Raw genomic sequence first — 15132 nt, 5'->3', positions numbered from 1 at the left:
TATTTATTGCAGGCACAATGCCTACAGCCGTAGCAACACTTTATAGGGCTTCAATTACCCACAGCAACCATTCCCTGATAACACTGTTAATTTATCAGGATAGAAATGGGAATTCTTCTTGGCTGGCTGAACAGAGAGGGCATCCAAACTTCCAAGCGGGAGAAGCTCTTCCAGGAGATCTCAGGACAAGGTGCCACGTTGCATTTTCTTAACAAGAACAGGCTCAGACGTGTCTCATAAGTGAAAGTTTGATCCTACACAACCCTTTAAAAGCCTTCAGTTCCTCACTAGTCTCAAGTATCAGTGACAAATTGTTTGCAACAGTTTAATCTGAAACCCTCGAAGATTGAAAGCGTGATTCTCCTTATCTGCACCTCTAGAAAACCACTGACACTCCAGGGACTTCCCAAGTGACTGAGGTTTGCACCCACTTCTGCAGATGGAAAGAAACACGGTTTGCGAAAGGGGAGATAAGCTCTCCACAACTTTGGACCCTTCCAGACTGTGTCCCACTCCCCATGTGAAGGGCAGTGGCAGAGGGCAGACCATTTAGACCAAACCATCGCCCAGTGGAGCACAGCTAAAGCAAAATATCCAAATTCCAGTTGTGCCTAAAACCATGATGCTAAGGAGACAGCTGCCACCTCACACACTGGAGACACTCCCAGTAAAGGCACTTGGACCATAACACCTCCAGAACACTTGAGAGCTGTGCACCAGGTATGTGGTCAGGATGCAGGGATCTAACTCCCCCTCAGGCTTCAGTCTGGCAAGGAACCCCCAGAACAAACCCACCAGGCCAGGTCCCCAAAGAGCTCCCAGCTGCACTTGCCATAAAATAACTGCTGACAGGCACATAAAAGCCTGGAAATTCAAGGCTGAAGTGGGGAAGCTTACATCAATTCCTCCTCATCCCAAAGGTGTTCCTCCTCCCTGTGTCCTAATCCCAAGGCACGACCTCCGACTCACTTGCTGAAATGGTATCACCCCACATGAAGGAACCAAAACTCTTCCAAGCAGAGAAGATCCAAGACAGAGCATATCCACATGCTGAATGCTTGACTGGAGAAGTCAGCACTGCAGTTCCGGTTCCTGCCCCATCTCAAACAGGGGCCAGCTCTTCCCTTGCAGAGACAAATGCTCCACAACGGGACTGGAGCCCTGTTCATGTTCTCTCTCCAGCTCCAGCAGTCCTGTGTCTGTGCCGGGAGGGACGTCTCTGTCCAGGACAGCCCCATGGTGGGTACTGTACCAGGGAGAGGAAGAAGGGGTGCAAAAACTCTGATTGCTGAAGGAACTGACTTTTCTCTCCACTTCCCCAGCCAGGGCATCGCAGGAAATACAACTCGCCACTTGCAAAGCCAAGAGAGGTTTGATTTGTTGCTCTTGGGGTTTTTTCATTTTATGTTTTTAAAGTGACTGTGTTTAGTCCCATCAACGAGGAGACACATGCAGCTGTGCTCAGGTACCGCTGCATCTCAGTAGGGAGGCATTTTCCTACCACCTTGAGCAAGATACTTCATGGGCAGAAGACCAGGATTTCAGCCATCCGCATTGCTCATCCCAAGAAGCACAATAGCCGGGGGACATCCTGCTCTTGACATGCTCCCCTGCCCATACAATAAGCCTGGGCAATTTGTTCAGGGTTGAAGTTCCCCTGAGCGCCAGGGTTGTGGCACACACCGCAGCACCACACTACTGCGTGATTAAACCCTCCACTACCTTCAATGCAGCCTCCCTGAGGCAGTTCACCACAGTGAAAAATGATGTTAAAACAACAACCAAACCCACCCCACGCTTACTGCACCACTGTTACAGTTCGAGTTAAAGTAGAATCGATTTCGAACTTCAGTGAAGTCTCATCTAAGTAACTTCATTTTCTGAAAGTTAACTGCAGGTTTTTCAGTTTTTCTCCCTAGCAGCAATTCCACAGGATGCAGAAAAACGCTTACACTTATTCCTACAGTAACCAGGGCCATCCTCGAGCCAGTGGAGCCATAAGTCAAAGCGGTGAAAAAGGTCAAATCTGCAGGGAGGGGTGGACAGGAGAGGTGACCCCAAACTGACCAACAGAGGATTCCATCCCATACACGTCACACTCAGTGTAAAACAGACAATTAGGGTCTTGCTCTCTTCTTTGATGGCCAATGTCCAGTGAGGACCTTGTCTGCCCATTTGCCCCCAACCCCAGACTCCTGAAAGCAGTTCCTGAGCTCGGCTCCCTCTCAGCCTTGGACCCTTTCCCTTGTGTCTGCTCTGCAGCGTCTGTGGGGATGCAGTCATCGAGGGGTGGGGGGTAATCTCATAGATTTTTATATATTTGAATCCTTTCTAATTATTCTCATCACCATTGTTATTATTATTATTTCAATAAAACTGTAGTTTTAGATTCCAACCTGCAAGTCTTTTCCTCTCATTTCCCTTTCTCCTTTCCCTGAGGGCTGGAGGGGAGGGAATTGGGAGTCCAACTGCTCAGTTTCAGCTGCTAAAATTGGCTCGGCCAGGGCTAAATTGTGAAAACCATGCAGCAGAGAAAGTTCTTTCAGATCCTGGAACGACACCACTATCTGCATGAAGTGTCAGAAAACTGCTTTCTGAATCGTGGGCAGTGTTGTACGGCCAGAGCAACAGACACACCTGACGACAACTGCTGCTCTCAGAATTCTTATTTATTAAGAGAAGAAAGGAAATTCTGCTTAAGTTTTAGACATAAAAATGTAAACATTAAAATTTTCTTTTTATAATCTTTCCGCTGAAGAAAATTGAGAAATAAGTTGTCTCTTTAGATAATGTTTATTTAAAAAAATAAAATTAATTGAAAAAGATACCACACGTGCCGGTCACCCCTTCTGCTTGCAGAACCCTGCTCAACGCATTGTTCTTTAACAAGAAACCGCTTTATTAGCAACGCATAAGCAAAAGAACCACATCAGTCTGAACTCAAACCTCAACAGCTGCTTCAGCTACACAAGCCAGCGCGATATCTTTGTTCTTACCAGCTCAGGTCTTTAGTAAATAAATTTTGAGTGGACACTAAACAAGTATTTCACTAAGATGATGAAATATTAAATTTAAAAGCAAGTCGTATTGCAGCTGTAATTATACTACATTAGAAACTTCAGTTGTTGGGGATCCATTCACCATATATAGATTATTTTGTAATCAAGGTAATTACAAAGACAGAGCATTACTCCCTGCATGCTTTCCCAGGCTTTGAACCCACAGAGTTGACTACATGTAGAGTTGACTAGGGTGGACTTGGAATTCACTCTCTCAGGCAGGAGACTAGTTAAGGAGTGTTACCGATAACAAAGAATAAAAGTTATACAACATTCATTATTATAAATTACTTTGTTCTTATCTGCTTTTTGCCTCAGTCTCCTACATATCTTCACATCCGTTCATATAGAAAATGAACTCTAATTTCTCCTTATGGCGACTCCCCATTTACTAATGATGATTCGAATGCGTTGAGGAGTTGATTCGGAATACGTGGATGTGCAGATGGGCAGCGATTTGATTGCACACACTGACACAGTATCGGAGCAAATCAAAGAGAGAAAAGATCTGCCAAGAGAAAAACATCACACACATTCAGAACTACGTTTCCATACAGGGTAACACAGCAGTACAGCACACCCTTCACACTTCAGAAGAAAAGCACTGGGGTCATTGAATCACAAAATGGTTTGGGTTGGGAAGGATCTTAAAGCCCATCCAGTTCCACCCTCCTGCCATGGGCAGGGACACCTTCCCCTCGATCCCTAGACCTGGAAGACTAGGGCCTTCTCACAAACGAAATCTCCAGCTCTGCAGAAATAATCACTCAGTGAAGAAGGTTTCTAGGCTGCTGGGCTTTCTTCCAGCTTTGTGAGAATAGACTCTTAATTCCAGAGTCAGAGAGGGGAACACAGTTACAGCAGCTCTACATGAAATGCCCCATTAACTCTGAAATGGTGATAGGAATGGACAGGAAAAAAAAAAATCAATTTTATTAAAAGGTTAACACAGCATTTTGGTAGATAACACTTCAGTGCTCGATAAGCACCTAAGAATTTAACTTCAGATATTTTTCCTCCTGGGTGCTCTGGCAGTAACAGCCATGCTTTCAAGAGCTTAAGGCACAGTCATACCACACGTGCACTGTTAATAATACATCCCCTTGCTAACAAGGCACCAACACAAATCTTCAAAACAGTCTATTCTCAGCTTTGAATATTTGCTACATTGCTTTAAAACTGTTCAAACCATACACCAAGCGAACCACGTTTACTTCTGTTTGCACAAGCTCTATTTAAAATCAACTCGTTAAGGCAGGTTCCCAGTCCCACCAGCCTCTGGGTGAGTCAGCAAGGCTCAGCCAACGCAAATGGTATTTATGAGCGAGCACGCTGCCTGCAATAACTACAGACAAGCGAAGGGAGCCCACACTTACCAGGGCAATCCAGAGTACAATATACTCATCAATAAAGCTGTTAAAATACTGGTCCAGAAACAATAGCGCTGGGCCTATGAATGCTGTGTCGTGCAGGTGCATTTCGCTTTTGGTCATGTGTGCAACCTGCATTTAAAAAAAAAAAGAAGTTTCAGAAATAACCGTCCACCAGCCAAAGCAGAGTGATCTCAGAACACACACAGACAGAAGTTACAGCCAAGCCACGTTACTGTAAGATATACGGAGTCATTAAGGCACAGCAGCAATATGGTTTTAACCTTGAGAGCCTACAGGTATATGAGATATGAGCTTTGCAGGGAAGTATCTTTTCAGAACAAAGAAAGCAGCTACAGGAAAAAAACCTAACGCTTTCCAGCCCACAAACTCTTCCTCCTACCAGAAATGAAACAGTAAAATGGAAGTATACTGGTGAATTTTAAAGTCTAGTTGAGCTTGGAAACAAGAACTCACAGCTGCCAGAACTTTAAAAGCCAGAGACACTTCATGTTTCTCACTCCATCCACCTATTTATTCCTGTGACCTCTCCCTGGTCACAGCTGGATGATCTGGCCTTTTTGTGTCCAAGTGTGGCCTTCTCAGCCTCCACACCTACACAGAAGTTGTCCTACACTATATCCACCACAACTGGATCTGACTGTGTTGTAAACTGGTCTTGGTAAGGAATAAACTTGCTTTCCATGGTGAGTTATGTGCAACTCTGGTCGTGCCTGCAGAACTGAGATGGTGTGGGGCAGTGGCTGTTTAACCCCCCTGTTCACTCTGTTCCACAGGAACTCGTCTCCCGACAGCATTCACAAGTACAAACCTGTTTGTAATTTTAATTACTCTCTTTCCCCCATCGTTTAAGCCAAGCCCTGAGCAACTGCTCCAGATCTTACACCTTTATCACCTTCTCATAAACTTTCCTCACCTGCACTTGAGGGCTTCTGACTGCTCTGTTCCAACCCAGCTTATAACACACGTGCAAATACACTGCAAAAGTGTAAAGAAACCACTAAGAAAGGAGGAGAAACAGAACTCTGGCAACCATGAGCTGTGCTGGTGCTGACTATGTAACCGCAGCATTAGCATAAGGTCTACTACTCCCTTTTCAGACAGGAGAAAGGCTTTGCTCCACCTCCAGGATACCGAAAATAACTAAAGCACGTGTACCACTTCAGTACAAACACACAGGTCAGTCATTGGAACCACCAGAGAACTTTAAAACCTGCAAAAAGTTTTACTGCTGTAACAAGAAACTCAAAGGTCCTGGCACACTTACCACTAGTTTATTTGTTATCTTGGCAGACACAAACCCAAAAGTCAGTATATATAAGCAGGGGTGCCTTTCAAAGAGCTGAACAGCAGATTTCTTGTAGATCATTGCAGCCAATGCGATCACTGACCCAATATGAAGAAAAGGTGAAAGAACACTCGTTCCCTGCAGTGAGATTAAAGTTAAAGCATTAGGTTAACAAAATGTGCACATTGCAAAGAAATCCCAATAAGCCAAACACTCGCATGGTTTGCGATGGGTGGTTTCTAATTAGAATCACACTAAAAACCTGCCTTTCTGAACATTGGCACTGACAGGAACACGGTGTGGTGAAACCTGAGCGAACACTAGCTGAGAACATGGTTGAACCTCTCTCATGCTGAGGTTTTAGGCAGCAGGAAGTGCACAGCTCTGACACTCGTCACACCGGCAGTGGCTACCCTGTTAGCAAGGGACAGGAGACAATACTTGTATCGCTTTTTCTCAGCTAGAAAGTAACTAAAGCAGCCTTCTACACTACAAATAATTATTAGGTCGGTATAGAATTGCTTTTTGGAAAGCTTCCGGGGCTACAGAATCAATCCTCATCTTCACAGAAACAGAAGGCACTTGTGCAGATGCCCCCACCTGCACTTTTCCCTGGCAATATGAACAATGGAGAGCTTTTAAAAGGCCCAAAAGCCTAAAAAGCGTAACCAATCTTCTTGACAGCTTTCCTTCTGAATGGATTTTTGCACTGGGCTTTTCTGTGAACTTCGGGGGTGGTGGGAAGTGCATATTTGTATAACCTGTTTTATATGATTAATTCAAAAGCAGATGTCAAACTATAAACACCTTTCATCATTCAAAAATGTTAAAACCCCTGACTCCTAAAGCTACTGTTCTTACACAGACAATATTACTTACTTATCCCAAGACAGCAAGAAACTGGAAGGAAAAGATTTCACATGCAGGAAGCATTATGTTAAACAAAAACTAAAGGCACGGCTGAAAAGCCACAGATTGCTGGAGAGGAACCAGCAGAACAGAGTACTCACTGCTATAGTGGATCCATTTTTGCCAACTCCACCTGTGAAGATCACACCAAAGTAGTTTGTACAGGAGAATATGGTTCCCGCGACAGTACAGAGAGCCGGGAGTATTTTCACCTGAATATTCAGTATTGGAATCTTAACGAAAGAGAGACAAGAAGTTAAAATATGCACAAGCAAATGATAATCGGGCTTAATACTTGTGGTACACTCAAACACTCCACTTTCCAACGTTTCCTCTTCTTTCTCTGCTATACAGAGTATTAAATTTCTATGAGGCAGAGAATAGCATGTATTTTTCCAATAATCCTTCCATCAAGCTTTCCACAAAGCCAGACGTTATCTCCAGTTACCTGAAAAAAAGCCATCAAAAGCAGAGAAGTGGACAGAAACCAAGAACTCGCAAGCTAAGTCACCCAGCTATCACATGGAAGCAAAAGGTGCCAGTTCCCTTTTCTGCACTGGTTGTGAAACTCACAGCTGTAGCCTGAGATCAAACTGGGCAAAGCAAGAGCCACTGGAGATGGTGAAACAAAGCCCTTGAAGGGGCTGGACGCTACCTTATGGGCAAGACACAGGAAGCAAACTGAGACCAGACAAGTCATCTCAGAGTCAGTGTGGCAGGTGCTAAAGAAGCGACAAATGAGCACAGGCAGCTCTGCTCTCTAACAGCAGTGTTTCAAGCAGAACAGGAGAAACTAGAAGTGAAGAAAGTTCTAAATAAACCACAACAAATGCGTTGTGGAAGCAAGGATCTAGGGAGAACTGCCTAGGCCTTCCAACTTTATCCATACAACATATCCACGTGATGGGCTCTTAATTCTGGAATCGCAGTCAAAGCGCTCAGCTGCACAAACACACTTGGCTCTCCAACAGCATGGAGTCCAGCTCCAAACAGAGGCTCAAATGAGGTCAAGCAGTTTCTATCTTACTTCAGTTACACTCTCAGCGTAGCTTTCAACAGGTAAAGATGATTATTTTCTATCACATTCAATAACACAACCTATTGATCTTCTCAGGGTGCAAGTAACAGGCAGAGACAGCATTAACTCTTAGTGCGCTGCTCTTAGGAAGCCCTCCACCGCTCCATATCACTGCCCTGCAGGCTTCTGGTCAGCTGCCACAGTTCCACAACACTGAAACAGATCTCTCCATTGCTGAGGCTGCACTGCTACGTCAAAAAACACTGTATGAAAGATAGTAAAGAAAGAACAATGGCAAGTGAACCAAAGGCAGATATTGCCACAGACTGGAGAGCCAACTCTTCAGTAACCACTCTCAACCACTCTCAACTTTCTCAAGAGTAACCACTCATTACTGTTACGAGGCACAGGACTTCTGACAGTCTCTCCTCAGTGTCAAAAACAAAGGTACCTGTGCTGCCCTCTGCTTCACGAACAACACTTTGGTACTGAAAGAACGGGGTGAATTTGCTCTTCTATAGAAAGAAGAAAACACTGGCAAGCTTCAAAAAGAAGTCAAAAAACGTTAAGCTTAACATTTCCCAAAGCTAAGGGGAGTTTGCTAGGAAAATCCACCCTGAACTCCAAGCTACCACCAACACAGCTGAGACCAATGCTCAGGAGAGGCAGAAGGATGAGACCGCACTGTAGTAACATCCAGTTTGGCTACATTTATGCTTTAAGACGCTCTTTTTTGCTCCCAATGACAGCTGTTTCAGTAACAGGTATCAAATCGCACTTATCTGGCAGAAATAATTATTGGGAAACAAAGCTACATGAAGAAGTTGTTAGAGAAAAGCCAAAGAAGAGGTATAAAAGTACAGCACCTGCTAAATTGCTTTGCATAGAAAATGAAAGCAGCAAGGCCAAAAGTTGGATGTAGCAAAGGCAAGCAAATAGCACTGAGAGAAAAGGAAAAACATCTGAGCAAAGGGAGAGAGGGAGCTGTACTCCAACATCTTCCTACACTGCAGCCCTGATTTTATAAATATGAGGATGCTACAAGGCAAGTCACAGATTTTGTGCGGCATTCCACATATCACTACAGCCCATGCAATTGTTCTGACCTTGCCGGCAATCGCATGGGTCCCACCAGCACTCAGATGTACACAGAGCTTCACAAGACCACGGCAATACTGCAGAGAAGTACCACAGGCCAGATCTCTAGCAGGTAAATTCTGTTCTGTTCAACCCTTTGAAGGTGATTATAAAAGAAAGGCTGCACTGTGCAGAAAGCTTCTGACTATGGATAGATCCTGGTAAAGGGTGCATTCCAATTTTTTTCTGGGAAAGAACATGCATACTGATGAGAGAAGCGGTAGCTGTCCCATCCCTGGAGGTGTTCAAGGCCAGGCTGGATGGGGCTCGGAGCCCCTGAGCCAGTGGGAGATGCCCCTGCCCAGGGCAGGGGATGGAATTGGATGGGCTTTGAGCTGCCTTCCAATCCAAATCATTCTTTGATTCTATATTACTAAAAACAAGTGGCAGCAGGCACAGAATGGATTAACAAGCGCTGGCCAGAGCTGAAGTTAAAGCAAGTCTACAATCATTTACAAGAAAATGAACATCAAGCCTCCAGACTGGATGCCATCAGAGCTTTGAGCAGCAAGAATTAGGATGGAAAAAAAACATTTAATTAGGAAACAGTCAGGAAAAGCACACAGTTAAGGGCTAAGGGAAGCAGCAGTGAAGGTTGTATGAGACAACACGACCCTGGCTGTGATGCCATTTTGTAGGAAGAGATCTGAGTACACTTCCCGCTGTCCCATTACTCAATTAGGCAGAGGCACTCCCTCCAGAGCCGCTCCTGGGCCAGCTCCTAGCCACAAATTCCAAGACTCTGCGTTCTTTAGCCCTCCTCACAAGGCAGCTCCAGCTGTAGTTCATAGAATCACTAGGTTGGAAAAGACCTTTGAGATCATCAAGCCCAACAGTACCTGTCCACTACTAAATCGTATACCTGAGCACCTCATCCACTCATCTTTTAAACCCCTCCAGGGATGGGGACTCCACCACCTCCCCCGGCAGCCTCTGCCAGTGCCCGAGAATCCTTCCCATGAAGAAATTTTTCCTGATGTCCAATTTGAACCTGCCCTGGTGCAACTTGAGGCCATTCTCTCTCATCCTGTCATCTGTCACTTAGCAGAAGAGACCAACACCCATCTGTCTACAGTCTCCTTTCAGGCAGTTGTAGACAGTGGTAAGGTTTCCCCTCAGTTCAGAGCTGTACACACGCACATGTTAGTCACGTGTGCAAGAGGAATAACAACTCATAGCAGGACAAAACCAAAGCTGCTTCATAGTTATGAAGCGTTTATGCTTTTAGAGATTATGTTGTGGAACAAAACTCTGGCACTTGCAAAACTTTTCTCACCTCAAAGAGAAAAACGCCTGTCTTACAATCGATGTATCAAAAAAGCTGTACCTCAGCTTCCTCACTTTACTCAAACTTTCCAAATGCGGTTGCCAGCTGCAGTCGTGTTCCCCATTCACCAGAACCTACCAAGCTCCCAGAACAGCATTTAACATTCTCTAAAGAGACTCCACACCAACAGAGAGGAGGAAGCCAGCACAGGTACACACCGTTTTGTGGAAAGAAAGACAGCTAATAAAAGCAATAATTGACAAAATACGCAATTCTGCATTTAGCCCTTTCAGATTGTTTTGCTTCTCACACATTAGCGTCAGAAAGTGGAATGTTTGAGCACACAACCACATTGTATTCTGTTATTTCTTCCACTCAAACAGAAACAAACTGAAAATGCCAAACCACCAATTTTGCCATCATATAAATCATGAAAGGATTAGCAGGGTAAAGAAGGGTTGTGTGAGCTACTTGGCTCTGACAGTAGTAAATAACAATTATCTCAAAACAGACCCAAAATCCCAAAAGTTGAATGACAAATTCCCGATTTGCATGAGAAACCCAATCAAGATTGTTCTCTGGAGAAATGTCTTGATCCATCCAACACCGGGGTTCAAATAGTTCAATCCTCTGGGAGCTGACTTGGCCAAACACTGCAGCAGCCCAGAACCTCTGCGAGCGTTCAAGATTTTGCTGAAAAGGGTGATTTAATAGCTTATTTTACAGGGTTATTTAAGTTATTAAATACACAAGAGAACAATTTCTAAGCTCCCATCAACATCCCCTTGCGCTGAACTGTGCCAAAGGCTGCCTGGCAGCATTTCCCCCTCTTTTTTTCATAAAGGGAAAAAGGAAACTAATGTCATGGGTTGAGAAAAACCTGATTTGTTATGCAGAGCAATGACTGCACAGAGGTGTTGACCACACAAACCTCTGCAAGAGTGTGGCTCCAAAATGCTGCCTTGTAGCCTCTTTTTTAGAACGTGTTCTCTCTGCACTCATATTTCTGCAGAGTTTACACAATTCACTGGGGGGAGCTAGGTTTTTAAGCCTGAGAGCACACATAGCAAAACTGGGGTAGCCAAGGTTAGTGCCTTTTTCCAGATGTTCTCATCGGTGTTAGCGGGTTCATTTCTCCAGTTACAGGAAGCAGATTAGAAATTCATCAATTTGGGCGGACATTTCAGTAATTTTTGACCATCTCTTGGTTTCAGTGCAAATCAAGATTTCTTTATCCTCCTCAAGAGGAGGATTTATCAAGTCCACAGACAAGATCAATGCTCAGGAAAGAGAAGCCTCCAGGAAATCCACGCTGTAGATGGCATTTACAGGAATTTGCTCTATTTCCATATGCACAGATATGCTTTTCTCTGGGCAATGCTATTTCGACAGCCCAGCGTGGCTTCAGGAATGCAAACAGAGCCTATAAGCTGCCAGCCGACAGGGCTTGGTGAGCCTACGTAACACATCCAGGATCCTCACGCACCAGCCTGGGACAGCCAACTTTCCCAATTAGGATGCTTACCACTATAAAAAAAAATAAAAAAGGGGGAAAAAAACTAAACTAAACCAGAATAAAAACACACGATTTTTTTCCCCCCTCCTCACACAACTAAGAGCTGTCAGCCACATTCAGGCCAAATTATCTCTTGATGGTTACCAACTGCTCTCCAAGCATCTGCCTGGTATCCCCAGACCAGTTCAGGACTCCTGCTGCTGGTCTGGCTCGTGCATGGAATTTGTTCCCATTTGGGCCAGCTCTCTCCAAGGAGGATGGTCTGCAGGGAAGGCACAAGTCAGTTTGTGCAGTGTTTGATAACGTTCTACCTGTAAACACAGGAGACAGTAACTGCTTGTTCAAGAATTCTGGTAGAACCAGAACGCAGTCACTGCCATGGGACCAGTGCTTAGGAAGGGTATTTCCATTCATGAGGAGGAACGAGCCCTTCCCCGCACAAATTCAGCCGTGCTGCTGCATGCAGGCAGCTCTTCCTGTGTATGAGAGCATCAAAAAGGGTAAAAAAAGAACATGAACAAAGTTACCAGAGATTGCCAAAAAGGAGGTCCTCCGATCACTGCCAGTAAGTGCATGAGTATTATGAAGATTTGTACTTCAGTCACATCAATTCTGATTAGGTACAAAAAGCCAAAGAAAAGCACAGTTATTGAAAGCAATTCCCAGTCCGTTATTTGCAAGCTCGGCAGCTCTCCTCTGTCATGCACAGTGTCAAAATCAGGCAAAATTTCTAAGTAATTTGGAAAGCAAAAATATATTTTAGTTTTATTGCTACAATTAAGAGCCGTGTCGTGCTCTATGTTTTATTTCACAGTGCCATAAAAACCCATTTTGCCAGAAGAAACAGTTGGAACTCTTCATTGGCCACCAGCTGCAGAAATAGATATTCAGTTTTAACCTTGCTCACCAAAGTAAGAATTTATTTCAAATGAAAAAAATGCAGGAAAGCTGGTTTTATTTCCCATTATATCCGCTACCCTATTTTTTCATGCTCCCTACGAATAGCATCAAACTTTAAAAAAAGCATGAATCCCTGAAGTTTATGTAAATGTAAGTGGTGCAGGCAGCTGCAGCGCTGAAGCTGACACAGTTCAGTCTCCAGCACGCAGACAGGCCACCTCCGGTCTTACCACACCACTGTGTTCTGTGGAGGCTCTGTGAGACAGTTTGAAACATTTATGGCATATTCCTAATCTCTAATAGCACAGTTCTACCTAAAAAGACTTAAATCACTTATTGAAAACACAAGCTCTGCTCTTACAAAAACATTGTGGATAGCACCTGCACAGGCTTCAGGGAATAACGGTTCCAGGAGGTTATTTCGCCTGTGTGCCTTAGGTGAGTGTAAGGGTAGGGTTTAATGAAGTTTAGTATCTGATCAGTCTGCCACCAAGTTTTCTTCCACAGCCTTTGTTCCAGTTTTGGAGTGGATCCTCTCATCAGAGCATCTCCAGTCTGAACAAAACACAGTTGTGTTTAGGCAGCAGGTCCATATGCACGAGGGATCCTCATGAGGCTGCACTCAGCTCCCAGGGAAGATTCCCCAAAGCATAAGAAAGCAGAAGGGCACCAGTATGTGGTATTCCATGCAGTCTCTTATCCTAATATGCATTCACCAAGTGGTGGCTGCTGTAAAAACACTGCATCCATCTCCAACTGCATGTACATCACCATTCCATCAGCCAGGAGACTTTCTGAACAACTCCAAGAGTAGAACACCCATGGAGCTGCCCATGGCATCGGGGTTAGAACTGGATGATCTCCAAGGTCCCTTCCAAGCCAAACCATCCTATGGAACAGTAGAATCTGCATGTGGTGGCACTGCTGACAGCAGACAAGCAGCGTATGAGGGACTCAGCCCCTGGCTATCACCGATGGAAACCACCACTGCTCACTCCCAAAGTCACACACAAACAAGCAACAGCAGCAGAGGGGAGCACAGAGGATAAAGCAGATGGGAAAGCAGGGATAGTCAGGAACTAAACCCAACTCTCAGCATACAATGGGGAAGTTCAGCCAAAGCTGTTGGGGGAAATCTAGAGAAGGTTCCAATAAAAGACAGTTTCCTCTAGATGTCTTTGCTTTGTAAATTTTCTTTTCACCACAGCAAGCACAGAGATACAAGACACATGTGAAATATCCTCAGGGGTTCTCCTATATTTGATCTGTTCAATAACCCTGTAAGGCAATCAGAACCAGCTAGGGGAAAAATTAATTTCCGCAAGGAGGAAAGCATGTTCTAAAAATCCACATTTTCAGCCCTCACACAAATTAAGCCATTGAGCCACTCTGCAAGAAAAAGTAAAACTGCTCAGAAAGAGCAGTTGCAAGAGAAGAGCTATAGAAAATATCTGATTAAATGCAAATTGTTTCCTCCTCACTTTGGAGTCAGCACGGAAATGTATTCTCAGTGTGTCCAACTGAGAAAAGGCTGAAAGAGTTTGGTGAATCCACACAGGTTAAACAGGAATGAATTCAGCCTATTTCACCACTGCTGTCAGTGACCTCAAAGAGCATAAAACAACTGAGAAAGCTCATGGAAACGTTGACTAAGAACTAATGGGATAACTCAAGTTCACAGCTCTCATTGGGCAGTTAAACAGGTTTCCTCAGGCAGCAGCAATCTTAATGCAAAATGGAGGAAGGTCATACTTCAAAAAAGTTTCAGCTCATTAAAGACAAGGTATTCTGAAAGATAAACCCTACACAAAACCAGGAGCCAAACCAAACCCATGGATGCCGTGCCTGGATTCAGGTTAGGGAGAAGGCATGAGCTTCCTTCTGCCAAGGTACAATCTTTGCTCCACAGCTTGTAGTTTCGCACTCCCCATCTCAACTAAAAACAGCATCAGGCAGCTGGAAAGGGTTCAGCAATGAACTGCAAGTGTATTTGGTTAAAAACTCCTCCCTAACTTGTTAGAAGAATCTCTTATTGCAGAGCAAATATGAGTCCTAACTTTGAATCTACACAAAGAGAAGATTTTAACACTAAAGGGCTCTTGAGAGAGAAGACAAAGACAAAATGAATTGAGGAGAAACTAAACGCCTAAACTAGCACCTAAAGTTAAGTATAAGTTCCTAAGGCCAAGGATGAAGAAGGATTGGGAACATCCTATTGTTTATTAAAATCACAGCTGGATGACATGCTCGACACCAGCAGAGCACATGCCTGGTGCTGGAATTACCCAGTGCATTTTTTTTTTCTGCAGTGTCAAATGGCCAAAACTCAGAAATCTAGGAATACAGGGTCCAGAGAGCAGCTCCTAGAGGCTAGACCACAAAAGGGAACAGCATTTGGAAACAGAAGCTGGGTGAAAGGGAAAGGAGGCATGCTCTTCCTCTATTCATTTAACTTGAATTCAAGATGACCGTGCAACTACAGCATGAGCTGGAATAAAGCCATGCTGCTGCTAAAAGGAGCAGTCGTCCTGGCTTCTCTAAAGCCCAACCACATTCTCCCCCAAAGCCCACTCTCTCCCTTATGCCAGCACTAGAGCCTCACACTGTCAACTTGATTGAAAAATCAGCTTAGCTAAAACAGCCTTAT

The 15132-nt window shown here is 44.3% G+C and overlaps 1 protein-coding gene across 3 annotated transcripts in view; it reads right to left on the bottom strand.

Moving 5' to 3' along the window:
* Nucleotides 1-2673: 2673 nt before the first annotated feature.
* The window catches only part of CEPT1 (choline/ethanolamine phosphotransferase 1), a 33061-nt gene continuing 20602 nt past the window's right edge, over nt 2674-15132 (bottom strand). Inside the window, exons 4-8 of one of the 3 annotated variants that reach the window (XM_009560597.2) lie at nt 12113-12197; nt 6749-6880; nt 5718-5876; nt 4436-4561; nt 2676-3567 (exon numbers count right to left, since the gene is read on the bottom strand). In XM_009560597.2, coding sequence (XP_009558892.1) covers nt 3451-3567; nt 4436-4561; nt 5718-5876; nt 6749-6880; nt 12113-12197 — 619 coding nt within the window. In that variant the 3' untranslated portion in view covers nt 2676-3450. Of the gene's footprint in view, nt 3568-4435; nt 4562-5717; nt 5877-6748; nt 6881-12112; nt 12198-15132 lie in introns of all 3 variants that reach the window. The other 2 variants (XM_054087480.1, XM_054087481.1) reach the window with 2 other exon arrangements.

This window comes from Cuculus canorus, chromosome 24, assembly GCF_017976375.1.
Source record: "Cuculus canorus isolate bCucCan1 chromosome 24, bCucCan1.pri, whole genome shotgun sequence".
NCBI classification, from domain to species: domain Eukaryota; kingdom Metazoa; phylum Chordata; class Aves; order Cuculiformes; family Cuculidae; genus Cuculus; species Cuculus canorus.
Note: the sequence above shows the minus strand (reverse complement) of the source record. Positions and strands in the feature narration are given on the sequence as shown.